This window comes from Pristis pectinata, chromosome 4 (assembly GCF_009764475.1).
Source record: "Pristis pectinata isolate sPriPec2 chromosome 4, sPriPec2.1.pri, whole genome shotgun sequence".
In the NCBI taxonomy this organism is placed as follows: Eukaryota; Metazoa; Chordata; class Chondrichthyes; order Rhinopristiformes; family Pristidae; genus Pristis; species Pristis pectinata.
The window spans coordinates 12,289,267-12,315,837 of NC_067408.1; the positions used below are offsets into that span (position 1 = coordinate 12,289,267).

At 41.4% G+C, this 26,571-nt stretch overlaps 1 protein-coding gene across 2 annotated transcripts in view; it reads left to right on the plus strand.

Annotated features, from left to right (window-relative positions):
- LOC127569867 (START domain-containing protein 10-like) overlaps positions 1-25,235 on the plus strand; it is a 109,411-nt gene extending 84,176 nt beyond the window's left edge. For both annotated transcript variants that reach the window (XM_052014854.1, XM_052014853.1), the window contains exons 6-7: positions 12,934-12,986; positions 15,141-25,235. In XM_052014854.1, the coding sequence (XP_051870814.1) occupies positions 12,934-12,986; positions 15,141-15,371 (284 nt within the window). In that variant the 3' untranslated portion in view covers positions 15,372-25,235. The remainder of the gene's footprint in view (positions 1-12,933; positions 12,987-15,140) is intronic.
- The last annotated feature ends 1,336 nt before the right edge of the window (positions 25,236-26,571 follow it).

The following is a 26,571-nucleotide window of genomic DNA, read 5'->3' on the forward strand; positions in this document are numbered from 1 at the left end:
CCTTTGGCCCTATGTTGGCTCTTTGAAAAAGCAGTTGTGCTGAGCCCTGCTTTTCGTCTGTGACTCACGTGTTCCCCTTTCCAAAGCATCTCTCTAACTCGCATTTAAAATTACTTATGGAATCAATTTCCACTAACATTTCAGCAAAAGCATTCCAGATCCTGACACACCTATCAGTGAAAAGATCCCTCCTCATTTTCTGCCGAGTGATTTTGCAATGGTTTTAAAACCACAGCCTCTGGTTATTGACCTAATTGCCAGAAGGAATTGTTTATCATTATCAAAACCTCTGAATCATCTTGACGACCTCTATTGGATTACCTGGTAAATCTCTGCACTCGTTCGAGGGCCTCACATTTTTCCTGAAGTACAGAAATATCCCAGTATTCAGCTGAAACCTAAGTTTACTTATTATGACAGAAGGAGCCATTTGGCCCACTGGCCCATGACAGCTCCCAGTAGCTCAATTCCAAGGCCCAATCGCCCTTTCCTTATTCCCCTGTAGTCCTACAACTTGTACTGTCTCTCATACCTTTTGATTCTTTTACTATTTATCTACTCTGGCCAATCAACCTACCAGCATACCTTTGAGATGTAGGAGGAAACCAGAGTACCCAGTGAGAATGTAACTGATTTACAAGGATATGTGCAAACTCCACGTAGAAAGTAACTGAGGTCAGGCTTGCTCCTGGATCCCTGGAGCTGTGAGCCAGCAACACTAACTGCTGTCTCCATACCGAAGTACCAGCAGAATCCCAATTATAGACACACCGATAAGACAGGAGGAGAGTAACTGGGTAACTTGTCAGGAGAGGGAAAGGGAGCAGGCAGAGAAAGCAGAGCACCCCTGTGGCTGTCCCCATCAATAATAGGTATACCGCTTTGGATACTGTTGGTGGGGATGACCTACCAGGAACTAGTTGCGGAGGTCTGGTCTCTGGCACCGAGAGTGGACCCTCAACTCAGAAGGGGAAGAAGGAAGAGAGGAGAGCGGTAGTGATAGGGGATTCTATAGTCAGGGGGATAGATGGGATATTCTGTGGGGATGATCAGGAATTCCGGATGGTCTGTTGCCTCCCTGGTGCCAGGGTCCGGGATATCTCAGACCGGGTTCAGGTTATTCTCAGGAGGGAGGGCGTGAACCCAGATGTCGTGATCCATGTGGGGACTAACGACGTGGGCAGGAAAAGAGAGGAGGTCCTGCGTAAGGAGTTCAGGGAGTTAGGTGCTAAGTTGAGGGGCAGGACATCCAGGGTAACAATCTCAGGATTGCTACCTGTGCCACATGCGAGTGAGGAGAGGAATAGGAAGATTAGGCAGATTAATACGTGGCTGAGGGGATGGTGCGAGAGGGAGGGCTTCAGTTTTATGGATAATTGGGATTTGTTCCAGGGAAGGTGGGATCTGTTCCAACGGGATGGTTTACACCTGAACTGGAGGGGTACTGACATTCTTGCAGGAAGGTTTGCTAATGCTGCTCGGGGGGGGGTTAAACTAAATTTGCGGGGGAAGGGGATCCAGAATGAGAGAGAGGATAGTGAGATAGAGGGTAGAGGACAGGTAGGAACTACACAATTTCGGAACATTAATACGAATGGAGAGAGGAGAAATGGGTTAAAAATCCTATATCTGAATGCACGGAGTATCAGGAATAAGGTAGGTGAGCTTGAAGCTCAGATATGAATGGGTAAGTATGATGTTGTTGCGATAACGGAGACATGGCTGCAGGGAGATCAGACCTGGGAAATGAATTTTCAAGGGTATACATGCTATCGTAAGGACAGGAAGGTGGGCAGAGGGGGTGGGGTGGCCCTGTTGGTGAGGAATGAGATTCAGTCCCTTGCAAGGGGGGACATTGAATCAGGAGAAGTAGAGTCAGTGTGGATAGAACTGAGGAACTGTAAGGGCAAAAAGACCCTAATGGGTGTTATCTACAGGCCTCCAAACGGTGGCATGGATATTGGGTGCAAGCTGAATAGTGAGTTAATGTTGGCATGTGGCAAGGGTAATGTCACAGTAGTTATGGGGGATTTCAATATGCAAGTGGACTGGGAAAATCAGGTTGGTACTGGACCCCAGGAAAGGGAGTTTTAGAGTGCCTCCGGGATGCATTCTTGGAGCAGCTGGTACGAGAGCCGACCAGGGAGAGGGCTATTCTGGATTTAGTGCTGTGTAATGAGCAGGATTTGATAAGAGAACTTGAAGTAAAGGAGCCATTGGGAGGTAGTGACCATAACATGATAAGTTTTTATCTGCAATTGGAGAGGGAAAAGGGCAAATCAGAAGGGTCAATTTTGCAGTTGAACAAAGGAGACTATGGAGCCATGAGGGAGGAGCTGGCTAAAGTTGACTGGGCGGGCATCCTAGCAGAATTGTCAGTGGAACAGCAATGGCAGGTATTCTTGGGAATAATGCACAAGGTGCAGGATCAGTTTATTCCCCAGAGAACGAAAGACTCAAAGAGGGGAAAGGGGTCAGCGTGGCTGACAAAGGAAGTCAGAGATAGCATTGTGTTAAAAAGGAAGAAGTATGGCAGAGCCAAGCTGAGTGGGAAGATAGAAGATTGGGAAATTTTTAAGGTGCAGCAGAATTTAACTAAAAAGGTAATTCGGGAAGAAAAAATGAGGTACGAAGGCAAGCTAGCCAGGAATATTAAGGAGGATAGCAAAAGCTTTTTTAGGTATGTGAAGGGAAAGAAGTTAGTTAGGAACAACGTTGGGCCCTTGAAGACCGAATCGGGTGAAATTATTACGGGAAACAGGGAGATGGCAGTCGAATTTAATAAGTACTTTGGATCTGTCTTCACCGGGGAAGACGTAAGAAATCTCCCAGAAGTAGGGATGGACAAAAGGCAGAGGGTGACAGAGGAACTGAAGTGGATTGACATTAGGAAAGAAATGGTGATGGGTAGACTAATGGGGCTGAAGACTGACAAATCCCCAGGTCCAGATGGTCTGCATCCCAGGGTACTAAAGGAGGTGGCTCTAGAAATTGTGGATGCATTGGTGATCATTTTCCGATGTTCCTTAGATGCGGGGTCAGTTCCTGAGGATTGGAGAATGGCTAATGTTATCCCACTTTTTAAGAAAGGAGGGAGGGAGAAAACGGGGAACTATCATCCAGTTAGCCTAACATCTGTGGTGGGGAAGATGCTAGAGTCCATTATCAAGGATGAAATAGCGGCATATTTGGATAGCAATGATAGGATTGGGTCGAGTCAACGTGGATTTACCAAGGGCAAATCATGCTTGACTAATCTACTGGAGTTTTTTGAGGATGTAACCAGGAAAATAGACGAGGGAGATTCAGTGGATGTTGTATACCTCGACTTTCAGAAGGCATTTGATAAAATGCCGCACAGGAGATTGGTGGGTAAAATTAGGGCTCATGGAATTGGGGGGCAGGTATTATCATGGATAGAAAACTGGTTGGCGGATAGGAAACAAAGGGTAGGGGTGAATGGATGTTTCTCAGAATGGCAGGCCGTGACTAGTGGGGTGCCATAGGGCTCGGTGCTGGGACTGCAGCTGTTTACGATCTATGTTGATGATTTAGATGAAGGCATTGTGAATAACATTAGCAAGTTTGCTGATGATACACAGTTGGGTGGCAGTGCGACATGTGTAGAGGAAGCTAGGAGAATTCAAGGTGATGTGGATAGGTTGGGTAAGTGGGCAGATACTTGGCAGATGAAGTTTAATGTGGATAAGTGTGAGGTTATCCACTTTGGGAGCAGGAACAGGAAGGCGGATTATTATCTGAATGGTGTGGAGTTAGGTAAGGGGGAAATACAAAGGGATCTAGGAGTCCTTGTTCATCAGTCACTGAAAGTGAATGAGCAAGTGCAGCAGGCAGTGATGAAGGCTAATGGAATGTGGGCCTGTATTACAAGGGGAATTGAGAACAAAAGCAAAGAGATTCTTTTGCATTTGTACAGGGCCCTGGTGAGACCACTCCTGGAGTATTGTGTACAGTTTTGGTCTCCAGGGTTAAGGAAGGATATCCTGGCTATAGAGGGCGTGCAGCGTAAGTTTACGAGGTTAATTCCGCGGATGTCGGGACTGTCTTATGCTGAGAGGTTGGAGAGACTGGGATTGTACACGCTGGAATTGAGAAGATTGAGAGGGGATCTGATTGAAACATACAGGATTATTAAGGGATTGGACAAGATAGAGACAGGAAATATGTTCCAGATGTTGGGGAAGTCCAGGACCAGGGGGCATGATTTAAGAATAAGGGCTAGGCCATTTAGGACAGAGAGGAGGAAAAACTTCTTCTCCCAGAGGGTTGTGAGTTTGTGGAATGTACTGCCTCAGAGGGCATTGGAGGCCAATTCTCTGGGCACTTTCAAGAAGGAGCTAGATAGGTTTTTATAGATAGGGAAATCAAGGGATATGGGGACAAGGCAGGAACAGGATATTGATTGTTGAGGATCAGCCATGATCTCAAAATGGTAGTGCAGACTCGGAAGGGCTGAATGGTCTACTTCTGCTCCTATTGTCTATTGAATCCCTTTGTTTTTTTTCTCTACCTCCTTTTATTTGCCAGATCTTTAATCTAATCTCTGTGATTAATTGCCTTTGTTGTTATGGTACTATTCTTTATTGGAATAATGTAATTTCTTCTCATTTTCCTCATCCTTGGAAGATCTGATGCAGTTTTTTTTTGTGTGTGAACATTTCTTTTACTCTCTCGTGGGACATGAGCGTTGTCGGCAAGACCAGCAATTAACATGAGCACCTTCACTCCATCTGCCATAACAGCCAGGATCTCCTGGTGGCCAGCCATTTTAATTCCAGTTCCCATTCCCACACTGATATGTCTGTCCATGGCCTCCTCCACTGCCAAACTGAGGCCAGATGCAGATTGGAGGAACAACGTCTTGTATTCTTTCTTAGTAGTCTCCAACCTGAGGCATCAACATCGATTTCTCTAACTACTCCCCTCTGTCCCCCCCCCACCTGCCCCTTTGTTTTCCCTTATCCCTTTACCCCTTCTCTTTCCCCTACTCCACCTTCAGACTTGCCCATCACCCACACCTTCCTCCCTCTGGTTCCCCACCTTCATCCTTTTATTCCATGATCTACTGTCCTCTCCGACTCCACCTCCTTCAGCCCTTTGCCTCTTCCACCTATCACCTCCCAGCTTCTCCTATCATTCCAACCTTCCCCCCACCCCCCCCCCCCCCCCCGCCTACCTACCTTCCCCCTCTCACCTGGACTCACCTGTTACCCACCTGCTTGTGTTCTTCCCCCCTCTCCCCTCCCCTTTATTCTGGCTTCTGCCCTCTTTCTTTCCAATCCTGATGAAGGGTCTCAGCCCAAAACATTGACTGTTCTTTTCCTCCAGAGATGCTGCCTGACCTGCTGATTTCCACCAGCATTTTGTGTGTGTTGCTCCAGATTCCAGCATCTTCAGTCTCTCTTGTGTCTGTCATGCATTGCTTATTGCCTTTGAGAAGTTTCTGGTGGTGAGCTGGCTTCTTGAACCACTTTGTAGTCTTTGTGATGCGGACACTGTCATATTACTGTCAGGTACGGAACCCCCAAGATTCAGAAATGAAGGAACTGTGATACTTTTCCAATTTGGTGTGGAGATGAGGGGGAACCTACAAGTTGATAGTACCCCCAAACACCTATTGTATTGTCCTTCCAAGAGGTATAGCTATCATAGGTGTGAGAGGGGCTGGCAAATTGATGGATTGATCTACAAATGGATTTTGTAGATGGTGAACAGTGCAGCCACAGTGTGTCAGTGGGTGGATGGACCAAATATTTTGGGTAGTAGATGGGAAGCCATTTAAGAGAATTATTTTTTTCTTGGAAGTTGCTAAACTTAGTGAGATCTGTTGGATTGGTCTTAATTCAGGGAAGTGGAGACAATCTCATCTTAATACTGATATTCTGGTTTTGGAGAGCCAGTAGTTGATAGACTCATTAAATGCTAGAACTTTACAGTGCAGGAAGAGGTTATTTGGTCCATCATGTTCATGATGGCCAAAGATCGAGGCAGTGAGGTTACTTCCACATTCCAGCCAATTGAGGCTTTTTGTGCAAAATATCCAATTCTGACATGCTCTTGTTTTGTGTATGTAATACATTTTTTAAACCTTAGAACCACTTATGTCACAGTGGCCTAGATTGCAAAATCATCCGGCATGGAAACAGGCCCTTCGGCCCAACTGGTCCATGCCAACCAAGATTCCCATTTGCTCATGTCTGGCCCATATCACACTAAACATTTCCTATTCATGTACCTGTCCAGATGCCTTTTATTTGTTGTTAATAATTTGTCCAATTGTTACAGTCATATGGAGGATATGGAAAATAGGGACAACACTGGAATGCCTGATCACTGGATCTGCACTCGAGAGGAAAAATTGTTGGAATTATCAGTGGACGAAGTGTGTATTCCAGCAAACCTTATTTCTGATCCATAGTACACAGGTACAAAGTTTACCTCTGAGGCTCCACTCTCCATTGGTGCGATAAACTGACTATGTGTTCCTTTGTGACTGGCAAAATTCTAATTGTTTCCAGTTAACAAAGACAGTGTCTATGTCCAGCATCCACTGTGGTATCCGTCATTTGTATAACACCGTCGTTTTAACAAAACAAGGTCTGTAGTATGAAATGTGGCTACTACTGCCTTCAGCTGGCATCTCCTGAACAAGCAAGAAGAGAGTAGTCAAAACACTGCACCAAATATAGGTTGCATTTTATTCTTGCCTTCTGGAGAGAATTTCACCAAAGTTGAGACTTTACCTATTAGAGGTGAAGTTGAAACATTACCTGTTGAAGGTTAAGTTTTCTGTGTAGATTTTGGTTGTTGAACCCTTACTCATTCTCTGACAATTAGGTTCGGGCATAGGTTTAAGGTGAGAGCTGAAAAATTTAAGAGAACTGAGGGGCAACTTCTTCACGCAGAGGGTGGTGTGTAGATGGAATGAGCTGCCAGAGAAAGTGGTTGAGGCAGGTACAATAACAACATTCAAAGACATTTGGATAAGGGTATGGATAGGAGAGGTTTAGAGGGATATGGGCCAAATGGCGGAAGGTGGGACTAACTTCATAGGCACCATGGTCAGCCTGGATGAGTTGGGCTGAAGGACCTGTTTCCATAGCGTATTACTCTACGGCCAATTAAAAGTCATTGCAATCTGAACTCACCAGTTTAGCTGTTTACAACCTTTATCACTTAATTAGATCATAGCTCAACATTATTCTTAACTAACAAACTAAATGATGGGAATATCATTTGAATGATGCTCCACAACATTCTGAGGAATGAGTTCCTGATTTGTATTCACCTTTATATCATTGAATTTATTCAAACTAAATTGGCGGAACTGAGGACAACCAGCAGTCGATATTCTCCCATGTATTTAGCAGTGGTGACATGAATCTCTCCCATAGTCTGTGGGTTTCCATCACTTTTCATGCATTGAGTTTGAAACTCATCCTTAATTGCATATATGGTGTTTACAGTGCTACAGTATTTACATGGATATACTTCTGAAATTCAATTTGATTGCTGTCAAAGGTGTTTTATTCACAGATGCAACCACATATGGCAAGTGATTGCAGATGAATCTCTGTCCCAATTATCTCTTCAGTATATAATCTAGGCTTACAAATGAGCACGGGGCAGGGGAAATAGTGTGTTGAGAAGAGGACACTGCCCATCGAAGGAGTTGTTAAGCTGAAATCCCATTTCTTTCTTGGGTTCTTTCTGGAAGATCAAGGTAGAAAGTTTTCCAGAACACTTAGCCAACAATCTGCCTCAGCCAGCACCTTCAAAAGGTGAATTAATTGGTCTTTCATCTTTTTGTGGAAATTTGGCTATCTGCCAGCTGCATGTGTTGCTCTACATAACTGCTGATGCTTCTTCAAAGCTATTCATTTTTCATGCTGTGCATTAAGCATTGCAAAATGAAAACTTTTCACTTCACTGTTTCTCTTGTGGTTTAATAAATATCAAAGTCAAGGTTTCAATTCCATGGTTAGTGATCTTTGCCCTGGTCTGTTTCTCTGATACTTTCGGTTTATAATGCATTAGTCTGTTTTGTTAAATAGAAACTTAATAGACAGAAAGCTTAGGTATTTTCATTAAGTAAGCAGTGTGGAAATAATGGTTCAATCCCTTAAGCCTATTGCCCGCACTGCTGTAAATGACGAGGATTCACTTTGTGGACATAATCTACATTCCCCAGTTACTGCTTCTTCTTACGGGAAAAATTATCCAGATTCCACAAAGATTGATTAAACGATAAGAAAAACTGCAGAGCCCAACTCAGAATTCATTTGTAACTCATGAGGAAATGGAGTGTTTGATATCAGGTCTGATGTTGGTCTCCCACTGCTTTTTTATAGTCTTGGCTGCCCTGAATTAGCCTTTAAAATGTAACCAATGACATATGGGAATTGCATGGAAAGAGACAGTTCTGTGTTTCTGTATAATTTACTCACCAAGGTAGAGGTTGGCTGGGTTAACAGTCCGCAGTCTCTTGTGTCTCCTAAATCATCGTGCTTTGCTGGGAGAAGTTGTGATAGTTTCTGTAGTAAGTTGTTCCCTCTGCCATTTATCGGACTTTGCCTTCTCCGCAAATTGGCTTTGGTGTACAATTAAACTGTTGCACATTTTATTATACATCCACCCCACCTCATCAGTTGAAACAAAGGTGACAATGGACCATCTGTCAGTCATGGCCTCGCACATTGTTCTCTGTAGATTCTCTGTTATTTGAAGTACTGCCCACCAGGCAGTTATTCAACCTACCAAAGGGGTGAAACTCTCTTCGATTTCAAAGCTTCTCTTATTCTTGTTTACACACCATTCAAACTCCATCTGGCCGAGAAACACTTAAAATTAAAATTGATCATCAAGTTTTGAACTTACAAAGCAATGTTTATGAGGCAAGCTTTTGCCTCCCTCTCTTTTGTCTTTCAATCTGCCCTCAAAGAAGCATGGTTGTTAACCCAGACAACCTCTACCTTGGTGAGTAAATTATACAGAAACACAGAACTGTCTCTTTCCATGCAATTCCCATATGTCATTGGTTACATTTTAAAGGCTAATTCAGGGCAGCCAAGACTATAAAAAAGCAGTGGGAGACCAACATCAGACCTGATATCAAACACTCCACTTCCTCATGAGTTACAAATGAATTCTGAGTTGGGCTCTGCAGTTTTTTCTTATCATTTAATCAATCTTACACTCAAATTTTTGACATATTTGTGTTTCGCTTTATGGAACTTTGCCTTCGTTCAGTTTACATATCGCAAATGTGTTGCTCACTAACCCTGCAATTAAGACAAATGTTTCATGACTCAAATGACTTACAAATTAAAAGTGTTCCTCCATGTGCCCCTCTGAGAGGCCATGGACAACCTAGGGTAGAATTTCACCCCAGTTGTCAGCACTAAATACACAATGTAATATATGCTCACTGAACTCTGTTTCTGAAATTTGATTCCATTGAAGTAAATTTTTCTAATTCTTCTAAAACCGGTATGTTGGGTCAGTAAAACCCAGCAGCCAGTTTGTTTCTTTCTTCAATAGTGGAACCTCATAGAGGAGGTAGTCAGCAACATATGTAAGCCACTAACTCAAAGGGAAAGCACCTTCACAAAACACATGAACCACAAACACACACAATACACGGAATGCAACAAGTGCACTGCATTAATTTCAGCATTAAATATTTCTGTATTATTGATTAGACTAACACAAAGCATCTATGGCTGGGAATTAACAACATAAGCAAAACTAAGAGGGAAAACATAGCCAGTGATTTTTCTACATTAATTAGCACATGTGGATTTTAGCTTGTGCACGGGTGTGGTTGGACTGGTATCTTTGCTGTGTTGCTATTTTCTGAAGGCAATTCCTCGTCTTGCACTGTCATGGTGCCAGCATCCTATTTATCGACCTGAACACTATCCTCAAAATTACAAAATTATTCAAAACTACAGATCAGAAATACTCATGAGACCCTGCCAGGGTTTGCACAGTTCCCTTGATGGGTGAGTTATTCATCGTGCTACTTTCCAATTGCATTGGCACAAACTTCTGCCTGTGGTAAGATACAAGTTTCATGTACCTTATACTGTGCTTTGTGTGGTTATGTGACTCTTAACTGTAGTCCACCTTCTTCTAACTTTGATGGTCATGTAACACTGAATTCAAACTCACAATAAAACACAAAATGAAGACTCCACCTCAAAGTATACAGTTGCAGTCGGGCAATTTCACATCAGAAGTCGCAACACATCCCACATGTGAGTAAGTCAGCTTTGGAACAGACTGCAGCCTTCACTATTATGTTGACAATAATAAGCCTAAAGTATGCAAATAACTTCAGGCAAAGCCATTCCAGCATCATTACGTGGCATGCATTTCATTCCATGGTAACAATCTTTTACATGGCCAGATTCTCAGCAACCACAGCAATCATCACAAGACAGATGCTGTCAATCCATCCTGCCTGAATGTGTCATCCCTATGGGATCTTGTTGTGTGCTGGAACATAGGAAAAAGGCATTGACTGGTTGAATTAAACAGCAAAAAAAGAACATTGGACAACAGAAATCTTAGGGCAGAGAAAAGAAAATGCAAGCCAGAGAAAGGAAACATTTTAAAAAGTTCTGAAAGTTTAACCTGGGACCACTGAAGCTCTGATCCATTTAAACCATCATTCTGCCTTTAAGAATGTAAGAAATAGAAGCAGGAGAAGGGTATTTGGCATGAAGTGACTGTTCTTTCACTTCAGCACCATTTTCCTGCAGTAGTACCATGTCCCCTAATATCTAAAAATTTATCATCCTCTTTCTTGCATATACTCAATGACTGTGCCTCCACAGCCCTGCTGAGTCGAGAATTCCAAAGGTTCATTACTCTCTGGTGAAAATATTTTTTCTCTGTCCAGAGGGACAGACCCCTTATTATGAGACTGATCAGGCTAAAAAGTCCAGTCAGGGGAAATGTCATTTCATCTACCCTGTAAAGCCCGAGAAGAATTTTGTATGCTTCACCTCTTATTCTTCTAAACTCTAGAGAACATAAACCCAGTCTGCTGAACCTCTCCTCGTATGATAAAACAGCCAACTCAGAAATCAGTCTGGTGGACCTTTATTGCACTCCCAAAATCACAAGGATGTCCTTCCTTGGGTTGGGAGATGTGACCTGTACGTAGTGTTCGTGAAACAGTCTCACCATGGCCCTGTATAATTGGAGCAAGACGTCCCTACTCTTGTTCTCAAATCCTCTTGGAATAAAGGCCAACTCACTATTTGTCTTCCTAGTTGCTTGTACCTACCTGTCAGCTTTTAGTGATTTTGTAGAAGGACCCAGCTGAACATTTGACCTCTCACCATTTAAAAACAACTCCACATTGCTTCCAAAGTAGATGACCTCAGATTATTCCAGGTGATGTTCTGTCTGTGACGTCCTTGCCCATTAACTTAACCTGTCTTTTATCTTCCTGGAGCCTCCCTGCATCCTCTCATCACCAATATTGCCGTCCCCCATTGTATCTTCAACAAACTTGGAAATATTGCACTTGAACACTACCCCCAACTGCCCCTCCAATCCAAACTGTTGATGGAGCATGTGAACAGCTGAGGCACCAGCGCTGATCCCTATGGCGCTCCCCTGTTCACAGCCTTTCAACCCAAAAGTGAACCAGTTATTCCTACTCAGCAAACAATCTGGTGGAGGAACTCAGTGGGTCAAACGGCATCTGTTGGGGGGGGGGGGGGTGGTGGTGGCATGGGGAGGAATTGTCAAAATTTCAGGTCTCCGTTTGTTCCTATTCCCCATTTGTCCTGAAGAAGGGTCCTGACCTGAAACGTTGACCACCTGCTTTTCTCCACGGATGCTGCCTGGCCTGCTGAGTTCCTCCAGCAATATTGTGTTTTTCATCTAGATTCCAGCATCTGCAGTTCTTTGTTTCTCTGTTCCTATTCTCTATTTTCCTTCTAAAATAGAGCACGAAGGGTCCACTCGGCCTCTCAAGCCTGCCCCACCATTAAAAATGATAGTAGCTGATTTGCCCCAGGCCTCATCTCCTCTGCCAGTTCCCCACAGCCCTCAATTCATTGAACATGAACTCTTGATCTCTCAGTTTATCTCGTCATTGCCCTTGCACTTTATTTCTCCCCCTGCACTGCACTTCCTCTATAACATGACATTATATTCGGCATTTTGTTTTATTTTATTTTGGACAAACTCTATATACTTATGTGTGGAATGATCTGTCTGGATGGCATGCAAACAAAGCTTTTCACTGTATCTTGGTACATGTGACAATAATAAACCAATTACCAATAGTTAACAATTATCTGCTTCTCTTCAAGTACCCCCAATGATCCAGCCTCCACAACTCTGTGGGGTAGAGAATTTCAGAGATTTTATCCATACCAGTATGTTACTTCCAATACCATGAGTTCCAGGTTTGTTTAATATTCTGAAAATTAAAAAAAACTGCAGATGCTGGAAATCTGAAATAAAAACAGAAAATGCTGGAAACGCAGTTTGTCAGGCAGCATCTGTGGAAAGAGAAATAAACTTAACATTTCAGGTCCGAGACTCTCTGTAAGAACATTTTGCCTCACCCGCTGAGTGTTTCCAGTTTTATAACTGTTTAATAATCTCTTTTGTTCCTTTCTCCTTCAGATAGTTGGACCCACTGCATATTTCTAATTTATGTCCACCGTGAAACCAAGCTGGGGAAAGTATACAGATTTTCATTGCAGTTTCCGAGCTATTAACTTTTCAATTTAATCTTATGCATTTATTTTGCCAGCAGAATTTCATTTCAAACACGGGTACGTGGAAGGATTTAATGATTCTGCTGTTAAAGGTAGTACATGGTCATTGATGACTAAATTAACTATCTTGTTTCTACTAAATGATGCTCTTCATGTTTTTCAGGGTCGTTACCGAAATGGGTTGTGAATAGAGTTTCGCAGTTTGTAGCTCCCAAGGTAAGCATTGTGTAATGCCCCTCTTAAACTTCCAGAGCACTTTGTGGTGATTCCTTCTGCTGAACTCATCTGGAGACAGTGAAAGATTCATCAGAAGGAAACGGGTATCCTTTTCCTAAATAATACAAGGAGGGTTTGAATTTGCCCCAATGTCGCCAGCTACAAAACAGAAGCATTCCTTGCACCATCAAAATCAGGTTTATTATCACTGACATATGTCATGAAATTTGTTGTTTTGTGACAGCAGTACAGTGCAAGACATAAAAATTACTATAAGTTACAAAACTAAATAAATAGTGCAAAAGAGGAATAACAAGGTTGTGTTCGTGGGTTCATGGACCTTTCAGAAATCTGATGGTGGAAGGGAAGAAGCTGTTCCTGAAATGTTGAGTGCAGGTCTTCAGGCTCCTTTACCTCCTCCCTGATGGTAGTAACGTGAAGAGGGCATGTTCTGGATGGTGAAGGTCCTTAATGATGGATGCCGCCTTCTTGAGGCACCACTTCTTGAAGATGTCCTCGGTGCCATGGAGAGTTGTGCCCGTGATGGAGCTGGCTGAGTCTACAACCCTCTGAAGCCTCTTTTGATCCTGCGCATTGGAGCCTCCATACCAGGCGGAGATGCAACCAGTCAGAATGCTCTCCACTGTACATCTATAAAAATTTACAAGAGTCTTTGGTGACATACCAAATCTCCTCAAATGCCTAATGAAGTACTACTTTTAAACACAACAGATTCAGAACACAACTTTCAATTATATTTGAGACACAGGAGACTGCAGATGCTGGAATCTGGAGCAAAAAAAATGAGCTGCTGGATGAACTCAGTGGGTCAAGAAGCATCTGTATGGGGAAATGGATGGTCGACATTTCTGATTGACCCACTTCATCTGGACTCGGATCTGACTTCATCTGGTCTTTCTTGAGTCTAGATAAAGGGTGTCGACCCTAAACATAGTCTGTCCACTTCCATCCTCAAGTGCTGCCTGACCCACACTGAGTTCCTCAAACAGCTTTTTATTTTGCTTTCAATTATACACCACCTACGGGCATTGTCAAATAAAATTTGATACTGATCCACAAGGTGATATTAGAGCAGGTGCCTAGGTGTGGCTTAGAGGAAGAAGAGGAAATTGCAAGGGAGAGAAAGGGGAGAGAATTCCAGAGTTTTGAAACTTGACAATCAAAGGCATGGCTGACCATGGTAATACGATTGAAAATGGATGATACAAAGGCCAGAGTAAAACTTGGATAGTAATATTCTGACTACTATTCACTATATTGTCCAGTCCCTGTGGAAGCAATTAGTTACCACAGGCTTCATTTGTGAGGGTGAACACAGCATGCTCCCTCTCCAGAGATAACTGTACATGGACAAGACTGAAAAAGAGAAGCAAATAAGCAGAATGATCCGCAGGTCACATCCACCCTGCGTAGTTGGCCACCTTGTCTGTACCCTGGGAAGTTTCTCTGACCTGTGAGTTCTGTTCAGCTCTGGATGGCCAATGGTCAGGAACAGTACTGAAATGTGGCCTCAAGTTGAGGAACAGCCCATTAAATAGTGGAAGAGGGAATGAAATTGGTGACCATAATAATAGAATTTTATGTAAGAAAATTCAGGATATGCAAGAAGCTGGAACTGGAGGAATTTCAGGCTTAGAGGTCTGGAAGAGGTTACAGAGGCAGCAGTAAACCCAGGGAGCAATTTGGACACATAAGAACTTTAAAGTACATCATTTGAAGTTACTAAGGCAAAGCATGTACTATTGGACCATCTAGAATTAAAGGGAAAAGCACTTCGGACCATTCAAAGAATATTGGCACTCTATTTTTGATTTTTTTTGTGTGATTAAAATCAAAATTAACTCATCGTTATTTTTTAAATTATTTTTTAATCAATCAACCTGCATTCCTTCTGAATGATAAAACAGGCGGTGTCAGAAATGGATGTGTGCCGCAAATAATATTTTCCAGATTTTGAAGGGACACATAACTCATAATACATCATTGTTAAATAATTCTGATGGATAGACCTATGCTGTTGCTTGGTCCAAACCATACCCACACTCAATTTGCAGATGCTCCATTTTAGTCTGAAGGAAGTGGTCAACTGTGCCCAGCCTATTTGTCTTAATTTTTTTTCTCTGTATTATTCAGGCCATGAAACGGATTTATAAAGCCTGTCTGAAGTATCCTGATTGGAAGCAAAAACACAACCCACACTTCAAGCCCTGGGTCTACCCAGAGCAGAACACCCTGCCCAGTGTCAGCCTCTCAGACCTATCACTGCAACATGCTTCCTCGCTGGAGAACATTGATGAGAGTGGCCTGTCAGAGGAGAAGGTCCATATCAGTGACGAGGAAGATAGCTACTCCAAGGAATCATAACAGAAGCAGGAGAGTGTGGAAAATAGAGAGAGAGAAATAATGATTTACATTTGGGGTTTAATGACTCAGTATCCCTTTTACACTCCGTGGCGTAATCTATGCGAAGTAGCAATTCAATCTCACTAAATGGCGTAATCCAAAGATTTAAGAGCAGGAGTAGGCTATAGAACCCTTTGAGCCAGCCCTGCCATTCAATAAGATCACTCATCAATTCAGATTCCCTTATCACAAGTATCTGTAAATGGTTTTCTAAGTGTTTTAAAGTTCTTAAACTGAAACATTGCTTTTAGGGCACTTGATGCTGAACTGGTTTGAAGAGGTGGCCATTGGAAAGGGCTGTGCTTACCTGTTGTTGCTCAGGTTCCTATATGACATTGTATGTGAATGGATTAGCATGAGTGGATAGATTAACATGTGCTTTTGCTATGTTTCCATGCTTGTCTTCATAATTCCAATCACCAAAATAGAAACCTTTTGATATCATCCCCATTGATCCTTGGCTGAGTTTGGGTGGAGCCTTTATTGCCAACCCTTGCAAAGAACACCAGCATTTAGAGGATTCACTACAGAAAGAGATCCTTGTAGTAATACTTAAATATAAACAGATAATATAAGCTACACACATGATCTGAACCCCATATTATGTCTCCATGAGTAACTGCATCTTGCTTATTAATCTTGCGGGTACTTCTTTGACATACTTTGGGTAGTATTTCTAAATTTCAGGTGAAGACTTGATATACTTGTTTGCAAAAGTCCACCTCAGGTGAGAAGGTTCATATTATTGAATAAGGAGCAATTGGGTAATGTTAATAATTTTCGATCATAATCTTGCAGTGATCATTATATTTTAAAAAATGGATTTCAACTTCAATGAGGTTAGCCCAGCAACAAATGAACACGATAGGAGCAGTCTACAGTAAATGCAGCTTGGCATAATACCACTAACATTTAAAGGTATAGTTTCAGTGAGACCTCATGTCTTCTAATGGTGCCATTAACAAGGTAAATTCCATTAACTATTAGGGATTGAGGGGGAGATGTGACAGCTTAAAATATTGAAAGGATTTGAAATGGTAGATACAGAGAAATTATTTTTCCTGAAGGAAGATCATTGGCAAATGAGGACTTGTAATCTTAGAGCTTGGTCACTTAAGAGTCAAATTAGGAAACGCTATGAAAGGACACTACATTTCTCTGCTACAAAACACTGTTCCCTAGAAATTCATCTCTGGTCGGTAGCATTATATAGGAATGACAGCACCTTGCACTTTGTCTCATCAGTTCCATTGAAGGAGAGGTTTGGAAAAATAATCAAATTTATCTCCAGACGTCTATCACTTACCTGGACTTATTCTTGAAACAAGAGCTAACACCAATTTAAAAGAGAAGGTTGGTGGTAGTTCAGCATTAAATATTGTAAATATGGGAATGGATAAAAGTTCTGGAGTTAAGATTGGAGATAAAATTGAAATCAGAGGACTTCCACTCAGGGGTGTGATTCAGTGCAATTGAGTTAGTGAGTGAATTGGGCACGAGAAGGGCAAAATGGCCTAATCTCATTTGATCTCAGACTGCTTTCTGATAACAACTGTACAGCATTTTTACTATACCAATTGGGGATGAATTCCTAGGCAGTAAAGACAGTGAAAACTTTCAAGACTGAGATTAGTCTGCTCTGGTTAGAATTGGAAATCAAGGGATATGAATGCAAAACAAAAAGGCAAATTGATCTATAGTGCAAATCAGCGACGATCTAATTCAATAGCAGAGAAGACCAGCAAGGCTGATTTACCCTATCTCTATCCCCAATGTTCTTTCAACTGAGAATGTGTCAAATTCAGTCCATGGCCCATGATGATTAAACTTATTGCAATCAAGGTGGCAACTTAAGTGCTACAAACAGGTCTCAATTCCACTGAACTGGGGTGATCTGGGATTCCCAATTCTGATTGGGATCCAAGACAAAAACTAGAAATGCTGGAAATCTTTAGTAGGTCTGTGGGGGGGGGGGGGGAGTGCTTTCAACAGAACTGCAAAAAGATAAAGTTTTAAGATGCAGAGAAAAAGGGGAGAGAAGGAGTGTACAAAAGGAAATGTCCATGATGGGGTGGAAAGTGGGAGAGATTGCATAGCACAGTGAACGAAGGGAGTACTAAGAGTAAGGGAACAAAAATTCAGTGCAGAGAAGGGTAAATGGAGGAAGATACATTGAAGGCTGGAAATCTGAAATAAAAATGCTGATTATTAGAATTGTTTTCAGTATATTATCCAGAGGGCTACAATGTGCCCAGTCAGAAGATGAAATACTGCTCCTCAAACTCATGTTGATCTTTGTTGGAACAAATTAGGAAACCAAAGACAGCAGAGTTAGAATGGAGAGATCTGGTGAGCATCAATTGACTTTGCTTGAAAGCTCCGGTGTATACTTGGTGAGGTTAAAATCAGGCATAATCGTGATGTGCCTAGGGTGGGGTCATCTTCATAGTCTCACATCATACGTGATCCCTATATTCACTGCTTACGAGTTAAGAACCATCACTTGGGCAAACTACCATAGAAAATACAGGATAGTGATTCAATGGAATAGAGCCCAGGAGATAACAAGTGACTTGTGGACCAGATGGGCCTTATAGTCTCATGCTCTTATTTCTCAGGCTGCTTTCCAAGTTGTCTAGTGCAAAGACATGTGGACTCAGTATTGGGACGTTGATCCAGTGTCCAGATCTTTCTTTGAGTAGATTTGTTCTTCTGATTTTGAGAATCCTCAACATAAAGCATTAAGCACTGCAAAGTGAAAATATTAGGCCTCTTCAGTAAATTATAATGCTCAACAACAGGATGCACAAATAGCAAATCATAAACAAAAAGCATAAGCGAGCATTGGATCAAGAAGGGAGACTTTCACTGACACTGCAAAAGTTTTTTACGTTATACATAAGCAAATCCAAAATGAACATTTTTCTAAATTTGGGATAAATTAGTCGATTGACACCATCTTGGAAAATCCATTCTGATTCTTTGGAGTTTTGAAACTTGTAAAGAAATCAAGAGCTGTACTTCCAGACTGAACTTACAGGACTCAAATGTGCAGAATAGTTTCCTTTCTTTAGTGAGTCAAATCTATTTTACATATTAATGAAATTCGATGGAGTTTGAACATTGTTTTATTTTAATGGAAAAATATGATGTACAAATATAGTTTAGGATTATATAAACTGAGGTTAGAATTTTGACAATCTTTTCCTTGTTTTGTGCATGTAATTAGAGTTGGTGACCATTTGTGTTTTAAGAAACTTTAGCTTTTGATTGCATGCTACTAGTTTAATTTCCTTTAAAAGAAATAATATTTAAATAGTACAAGAATTCAAAAAGAAATACCAAGGATTCATCAAGGAGACCACCATCAATATTAATAAACTTGAATCTGGCCACTGTCAAAACTGATAACAAAATATTAAACACATTTCAACACATACATGCATCATGTAGGACAGTGTGAACTTTCTTAGCAAACTAATCATAGATCATAGAACAGTACAGCACAATACAGGCCCTTCAGCCCACAATGTTGTGCTGACCTTTAAACCTTGCCTAAGACTATCTAACCTCTACCTCCCCCATATCCCTCTATTTTAAATTCCTCCATATGCTTATCTAGCAATCTCTTGAATTTGACCAATGTACCTGCCTTCACCACCACCCCAGGCAGCGCATTCCATACCTCAACCACTCTCTGGGTAAAAAACCTTCCTCTGATATCTCCCTTGAACTTCCCACCCATTACTTTAAAGCCATGCCCTCTTGTCTTAAGCATTGGTGCCCGGGGAAAGAGGTGCTGGCTGTCTACTCTATCTATTCCTCTTAATATTTTGTACACCTCTATCATGTCTCCCCTTATCTTCCTTCTCTCCAAAGAGTAAAGTCCTAGCTCCCTTAGTCTCTCCTCATAATCCATACTCTCCAAACAGGCAGTATCCTGGTAAATCTCCTCTGCTCCAATAGTAAGCTATATCAGTGAAAGATAAGTCTAACAAAGCCCAGTAGAAATATGTTGTTGTAAATTGCATGCTGAGTACAAGTAGATCATGTAGTCCATAAGACCATGGTGGTTCTTGTCAAATGAGGGCCAAGTAAAAAGTTGCAATGGAATAAAAACATAAGAAATAGGAGCAGGAATAGGCCATTCAGCCCCTCGAACCTACTCCACCATTCAATAAGATCACAGCTGATCCTTATACCCATCTGTTTTCTCACTGATTCCCATATGTTCCTTGGTGTTGGGAAATATGTTGATCTTAGCTTTGAATATTTTTAGCAATTGAGCATCCACCGTCCACTGAGCCCTCGTTTCAATTCTTACAAAGGAGGCCATTCAACTTATCGCCTCCAACTTGTCAATGAAGTGTGGCAGGGAAATAGTGGATGTATAGGTGAGGAAAATATCTTGCAGTAAGAAATACCTCTGCAGAAATTTTCCTCAGGGGAGAATGATTCATTGGAATAGAGTCCAGGTGATTGTGAGTGGTGTGTGGAAAATGCAGTCATTGGGTTGAAAGGACCTGTGTCATTCGCCTTCCAGCTATCTTCTTGATTTTGCAGGACAGCTCACATGTTTTCCTGCAACGCTGAACTCCAGATATTGCTGCATTAGTCCTGGGAAGAAAAAACTGCACATCCAATCTTGTTTATTTTTCAGCTTGTGTTGATAGAAACTATCCGTTATGCTGATATGGTGCTATTTTGAAGCTTAAAGATTCCTGCCCCCACTCCTTTGTTCAACAGCACATCTATTACTAACAAGCTAGCCCTGTTGTTCTTCCATCTTTTACAGAGTTACACCAAATAGTAGCTTTTATTTAACACAATTCTTCACACTGCCTTTTATCCTGTGTACTCAGGATCAGGGTTATAAATGCCTCTAAATGTCACCAAAACAATCCAGTTCACCTTTGCCTGATTTGATTCCCAGGGCATCATGACGCTTTGGATAACGTTAAAAACTCCTCAGCTAACTTTACCCATTACCTGCTCAGACAATGAGATTACGCAAAGGTTTTGTTCAAGTGAGGTGATGTAATTGCTGTAATAATTTTCCAAATTGTTCAATAGACTGATTACTCATCAACTTCATATTTCGGTCCTCGGAAGCAGAGGGGCTGGAGATGATTGTTGTAGTCATTGTCCAATCACATCAAAATTTACATGTGACTGAGATACAAGGCTAGTGTGCAGATGAAGGGGAAGGGGGTGACCTAGTAAAGGATTTGTTGGGGGAAGGGATCACGGGGTTGATGGGGGTATGGATCAACAATTCAAGCAACAGGCTGCAAATTGAGTGTTTGTTTCAGAGATGACACATTGGATGGCCTGAGGATTTGAGTAAGTGCTTAGTTTACCTGTAGGCCTCCCAGACCAGAGCTGTGAGATTACCAACTAGTTCTCCTGGGAATGCCCACGGATGGGTAGTTGCAGGACGCGTGGTCCAAGGCCCACCGCAGTCCAGTGTTGTGTGAGAATGACGTCATCACGTGTGTCGACATTGCGCCGCAGTTGCAAGTGTGCCTCACAACTGGAAGTGGGCCATCAAATTACCCGATCGGTGTGATTTGACTTGTAAATGTTTGCAAACGCGACTTATTCTGGCTTAAGTCAATCTTCGGTCACGTTGTTCTGAGAAATGTAATGCTATGTGATTAAGTGATAAGTAAAAGAGAAAGAGGAGAGATTAACTCATCTAGGGAGGAAAAGATGTTCTTCAGTTTATGTAGTATCGCATCATTCAGAGACTTGCAGTGCTTTAGAGATGGAGAATTACTTTGAATAGGGTGAATCTTTGGTCCAGCAAATGGGTCATTGTGATGCTTGGCATTCTAATCTATAGGATGCACCTGTATTTTTTTATTATGAAACCAGTGGATCAGATGGGCCTTAAAGATGATTCATGCAACTGAGCAGGTTGTTTCAACATCCTGCAGCAGTCAAGATAGCTGTTGAAGATTCTTCATCCATCTGATGACTGCCAAACTTTCCTGCCACATCAAGTCTTTTGCTCAAGTTCAGTCAACCCTCAACAAAGCTGCCAAATGGCATTACGTGTCCGAGCAATGTCCAGGAGAAGTGAACTGTCCTGTTGTTTCTCCTGCAACGTTCCTACGACAGATCACAAGAAGCATTGATAATAGTCCAGGGTATATTTTCCAATCTAGCCAATGGCTTATTTATAACCATTCACTGCATGGAGTTAAAACCAGTGGGAATTCCTCTCCTTTGTGTTACCATGCATTCGCTTGCTAGCCAGCTAATGATAGAGATTTTAATGCATCATATTTAAATGATGATTCCCTGCAGATGATGGATTCTAGTACTGCATGATTGTTTGTTTATTTTTAGACTACGTTCACTGAATGGCAAATACACCCCATGTAGACAGAAATAGGTTCAGATTGCTGCAAAAGAACTAAATTATTAATTTGTGCTTGTATCATAGTCTGAAGTCAACTGCATGGAAAGATTTAATTTTCTTAATTGCTGTATGTGTTGTAGCCAATCTTTCCCTGTCTGTAGATTTATGATCATTTTTGTTAAGGTTTGATATTTGATCATCTTTGTAAAAGAAATATTAGTTCAGAACCACTATGCTGGGCAGTAGCAATAATGTTCCATTTATAGGCCTTTTTGGAGTGCATTGAGGTTAGGCTTTTAGTGTTGTCTGTGGATGAATTTAGAAAGAACCAGGCAACCAATGCAGACTTGGGAGCTGGGGCTGTAATCAGATTGCAGACAGGGAGTCAATCGTGAATCTCCCACATAAAAATTCTATCTAGTGAAAAATAATTTTCGTCAACTTAAAAGCAAAACATTGGAAAACAAAACTGGACACCGTACCTTTTATTTTCAAAAACAAAATACTGTGGGTTCTGGAAATTTTAAATTAAAACGGGAGCTTCTGTAAATGCTCAACAGTTCAGTTGCTATGTGGAGGAAGGAGCAGAGTTTTCTCTTGCCACAGATGTTCCCTAAAATGTTGAGTAGTTTTCTGGTTTGATCATTATCCCTTCTCTGCATTCTTTGACAACACCAAAGTTGCCCTGTCCGTAATGCGTTGCTTTCTTTTAAATCAATGGATCTCTTTCAAATTGATTGAAACTAGTGCAAGTTCTTTTTACAAATACCTTGATTTGGACATCTTTGTCAAGCAGCATTCTCCAAGGCAAATTATGGGATAGTTTGCCTTCATCAATATTTAACCTGTTTAGAACATAAAACCAAAACAGTTTGTGTCATAACTGATCATTAGGCAAACCCGGGTTAGCTGGTCAATTTAAATAAGTATAGAAATTAACTAATATTTGACAGAGCAATTACTCCTGCTGCTGCCTTTACAATGCAGACATGAAATTTGCTACCAATCCCCAACTCACTCTACAGATGAAGCAACTCTGTCCATTGCTGTCATCCGGATTGGGAGTGCTGTGAATCTTTCAAATTCTCCAGCCCAGGTAACGCGTGCTCAGTAGTCGAGCATTCAGAAGGCTAAGATCAATCAAATTTTGGAACGACGGGATACAAGGAACATAGGGATTAGGTAGGAAAGTGATTTTTTTTGTTTGTTCACTAGCTCAGCTGGTACTTATTATTTATCCCAAACTGGCTCCATGAACTGCCTGATTTGCTGGTCAATTCAGAGGGCAATCACATTGGTGGATCTGGAGACACATGTAGACCAGATCGGGTCAGGATGGTTTATTTTGTTTCCAAGGGACATTTCTGAACTGAAAGTATTTTATCCCAATCTGGTAGTTGAGATACACGATTAGCCTTGATTGAGTGGTGAAGCAAATTCACAATGCCAAATGGCCTACTCCTGCTCCTATTTCTCATGTTCTTAAAATAAAATTGTGCCCATTGTTACCACGTGCAAACTAGTCTTTATAATGTGTATATAGTCCCATCCTAACCAGAATTTGGTGTTCATGAATATATGGGTCAATAAGACTCATCTATACTACCACACCATCACCAATCATCGAACTCTCTCCTCAGGCTGTAGTTATGACATTTGGTCAGTGAATTAAAGAAATAATAAGAGCACATTTTATTAAAGTCTCTGTGTTTTGTGCTAAGAGCTTGCTGCTGTGCCTTGTATCAAATTATGTGGATTGTTGTGATTTTGCTCTATGCATATTTTGTTGTCCTACACATGTATGTTTCAAAGATATGGCAATGCTGGGAAAACATTAATTATTGAATAATTTATACCTGGATTCACAGTAAATGCTGGTAATGGGGAATGGTATATGAACGGCAAGCAATAGTTTAAACTGTAAGCTCATGGTCAGCAAAATTTGCAGGGTTACAGGGAAAAAGCAGGGGATTGAAACTGACAGGAATGCTCTATGAGCAGCTGCCAGAAACAACAGGCTGAATGGCCGCCAGTGCTGTCATAATTCAGTGGTGAACTTTAATTCCGAAACATTCTTTTCAACTTAATGATGGTGAGATTTGGTATTTGGAACAAAAGCACATACTGTAATCTGATGCTTTATAACTAATGTAAAAACTCACAAGGGAAGAGCAGTATCTTTTGAGCTACATTCATTCTCCCAGGGGAACTGGGTACCATTGCTGAAGGTGAGAGTAGAATAGTCACACCTTCTTTATAAAGCCCCAGAGGTGGGTTTCCAGGACATCAATCATACCCGAGTGATTTTTAAAACTAGTTCTGTACTGTGTCTCTAAAGATGCTTTTTTTTTCTCAGTGATGTAGAACTTACAGACTTCAGGACTGAAGGGCACCCATTCAGAACAGAGATGCGGAGAAATTTCTTTAGCCAGGGAGTGGTGAATCTGTGGAATTTGTTGCCATGAGCGGCTGTGGAGGCAAAGTCATTGGGAGTATTTAAGGCAGAGATTGATAGGTAACTGAGTAGCCAGGGCATCAAAGGTTATGGTGAGAAGGCGGGGGAGTGGGGCTAAATGGGAGAATGGATCAGCTCATGATAGTATGGCGGAGCAGACTCGATGGGCCGAATGGCTGACTTCTGCTCCTTTGTCTTATGGTCTTATTCCAATCGCAGCAATAACAAAAAGTGTGCTTAGGAAGTAACTGCTCTCAGCTAGTTACCTGTGGCACTTGTGTGAATTTCTTCATGATAAGTCATTGAGGTGCCTTCTGGTCTCTCAAAACTTTCAATGGCATCACCTTAAAGAGCAAAACAGTGTCCTGGCCAACATTTATTCCTCAGCCGACAATGAATGATTATCTGGCCATTATCTCAATGCTGCTTGTGGGAGCTTGCTGTGTGCATTTTGGCTGTGATACTTCCTACATTAAAAGAATGACTGGGTGACTGCACTTCAAAGTGCTTATTGGTTATAAACTCTTTTAATCATTATGAAAGCAGTGCAGAGAACCATGTTCTTTCTTTGAGCTACACTCTGCATCATTAAACAGGTTTTGTCTTTCTGTTCCAGCCTCTGTCTATGATGCAAGAAACTTCCAGTGGAATTAGCTTTAAGAGATTGCTCATAAATGCAGTCTAAAGAGCTGCATTGTCAGGTGGCTTCTTTCTAGAAAAGTGAACTGGCTTCCTTATTGGTTCATTTCATGCAATCTTTCTGAAAAGCCGCTAATGTGATTACTTCATGCATCATGTTTCTAATGAAAAACACTTTATTGAATGAAATGAACCATTAAAGATTTACCATTAAGGTTGATTATTTTGTCAAATTGAATCAATCTGATGATTAACCATTGATGTTGATGTTCCATGATTGAAATGACTGATTTCAGTTTTATTTATTCCATGCTCCACTTGTTTGTTTGTCTGAAGGAATAATCATATTTTGTGAAATTTTAAATAAAACTACATTTCATTGATGACTTTCAACTTATTTCTGTTTTCTGGCTAATACTACTTTTCATCAGCACCATCGTCAACATACATTTATGTAGCACCTTCACTGAGATATTGTCACCCAAAGCACTTCACAGGGGTGGTCCCAAACAACCAAAGGTTAAGCTAGATAACTTGGTCAAAATGGTGGTTGGAGAAGGAGATGTGGTGAGACAGGGAGACCCAAAGCTTAGTACCAAGGCAATGAGTGAGTCAATGAATGCACGGATTGCTCAGGAGATCAGAACTGGAGGATTGCATAATATATATACCTATCAGGAAGAGTTGATCAGATGATAGCCCTTTCCAAAGGAAAATACTTCTCATGTTCTTATATTCCCTTATGACATAGGCAGAGGCCGTTGGTCCTTCAAGTCTATGCTGGCTTTCAGAGGACTCCCTTCAAACCCATTCCCCCTTTTATTTCCCTGTAACTTACCCTCACGTGCATGTTCATTCAGCCCCTCTGACTCTCCTACCTTCCTTCTACACCGGCTAATTTACAGCAGGCAAATTAACCTAAAAACAAAGTACAAGCCTGAACGGCAACTTAATGGAGGTCTTTAAATTTATGAATGGGATTAGTAGCTGGAGGTGTAAAGAAGATAGCCTGGAAATTCATTTCAGGTTGTTAGTGTTAAACACAATTTGTAATTTGTTGTATTCTGGTTCTGGTCTAATTCTGCTGACCTGAACTTTTAGTAGTAGAGCAGAGTGCACAGTACTAAAATACATCAAGTGCTTACTGTTGCAGACTAGGATTCATTTAAATACATGTGGGAGGATGGCATAGAGAGATGTGCTGATCAGGTTAATTGAAGTTGGGTTGGGAGGAAACTTTCACGGAACACAGATACCAGTGTAAATCGGTTGGGCCATATGGTGCATTTTTATGCTACGCATTCTGCGCAAATATGTCATTTCAAGTAGATTGTAACATGGAAGCAATGCCAGGTGATGAAGCCTTCACCAAGATCTATGTCAGTTACAGAAGGCTAAATATTTTATAAGAGTTTTTTTTATGAACAAACATCAAGTAACTATTCAAGCCCTGATACAGGGTTTTGACCCGAAACATCGACAGTTCTTTTCCCCCCAGAGATGCTGCTTGAGCTGCCGTGTTCCTCCAGCAGATTGTGTGCTGCTCCAGATTCCAGCATCTGCGGCCTCTCATGTCACTGTTGTCATCAAGCAACTGCTGATTGAAATGACCAACTGTCATCTTGAAAATGCAATATTATAATCTTGATAAGGTGTTATTTACAAAGGTCTCTTGAAATTCATATATCACAATAATCATC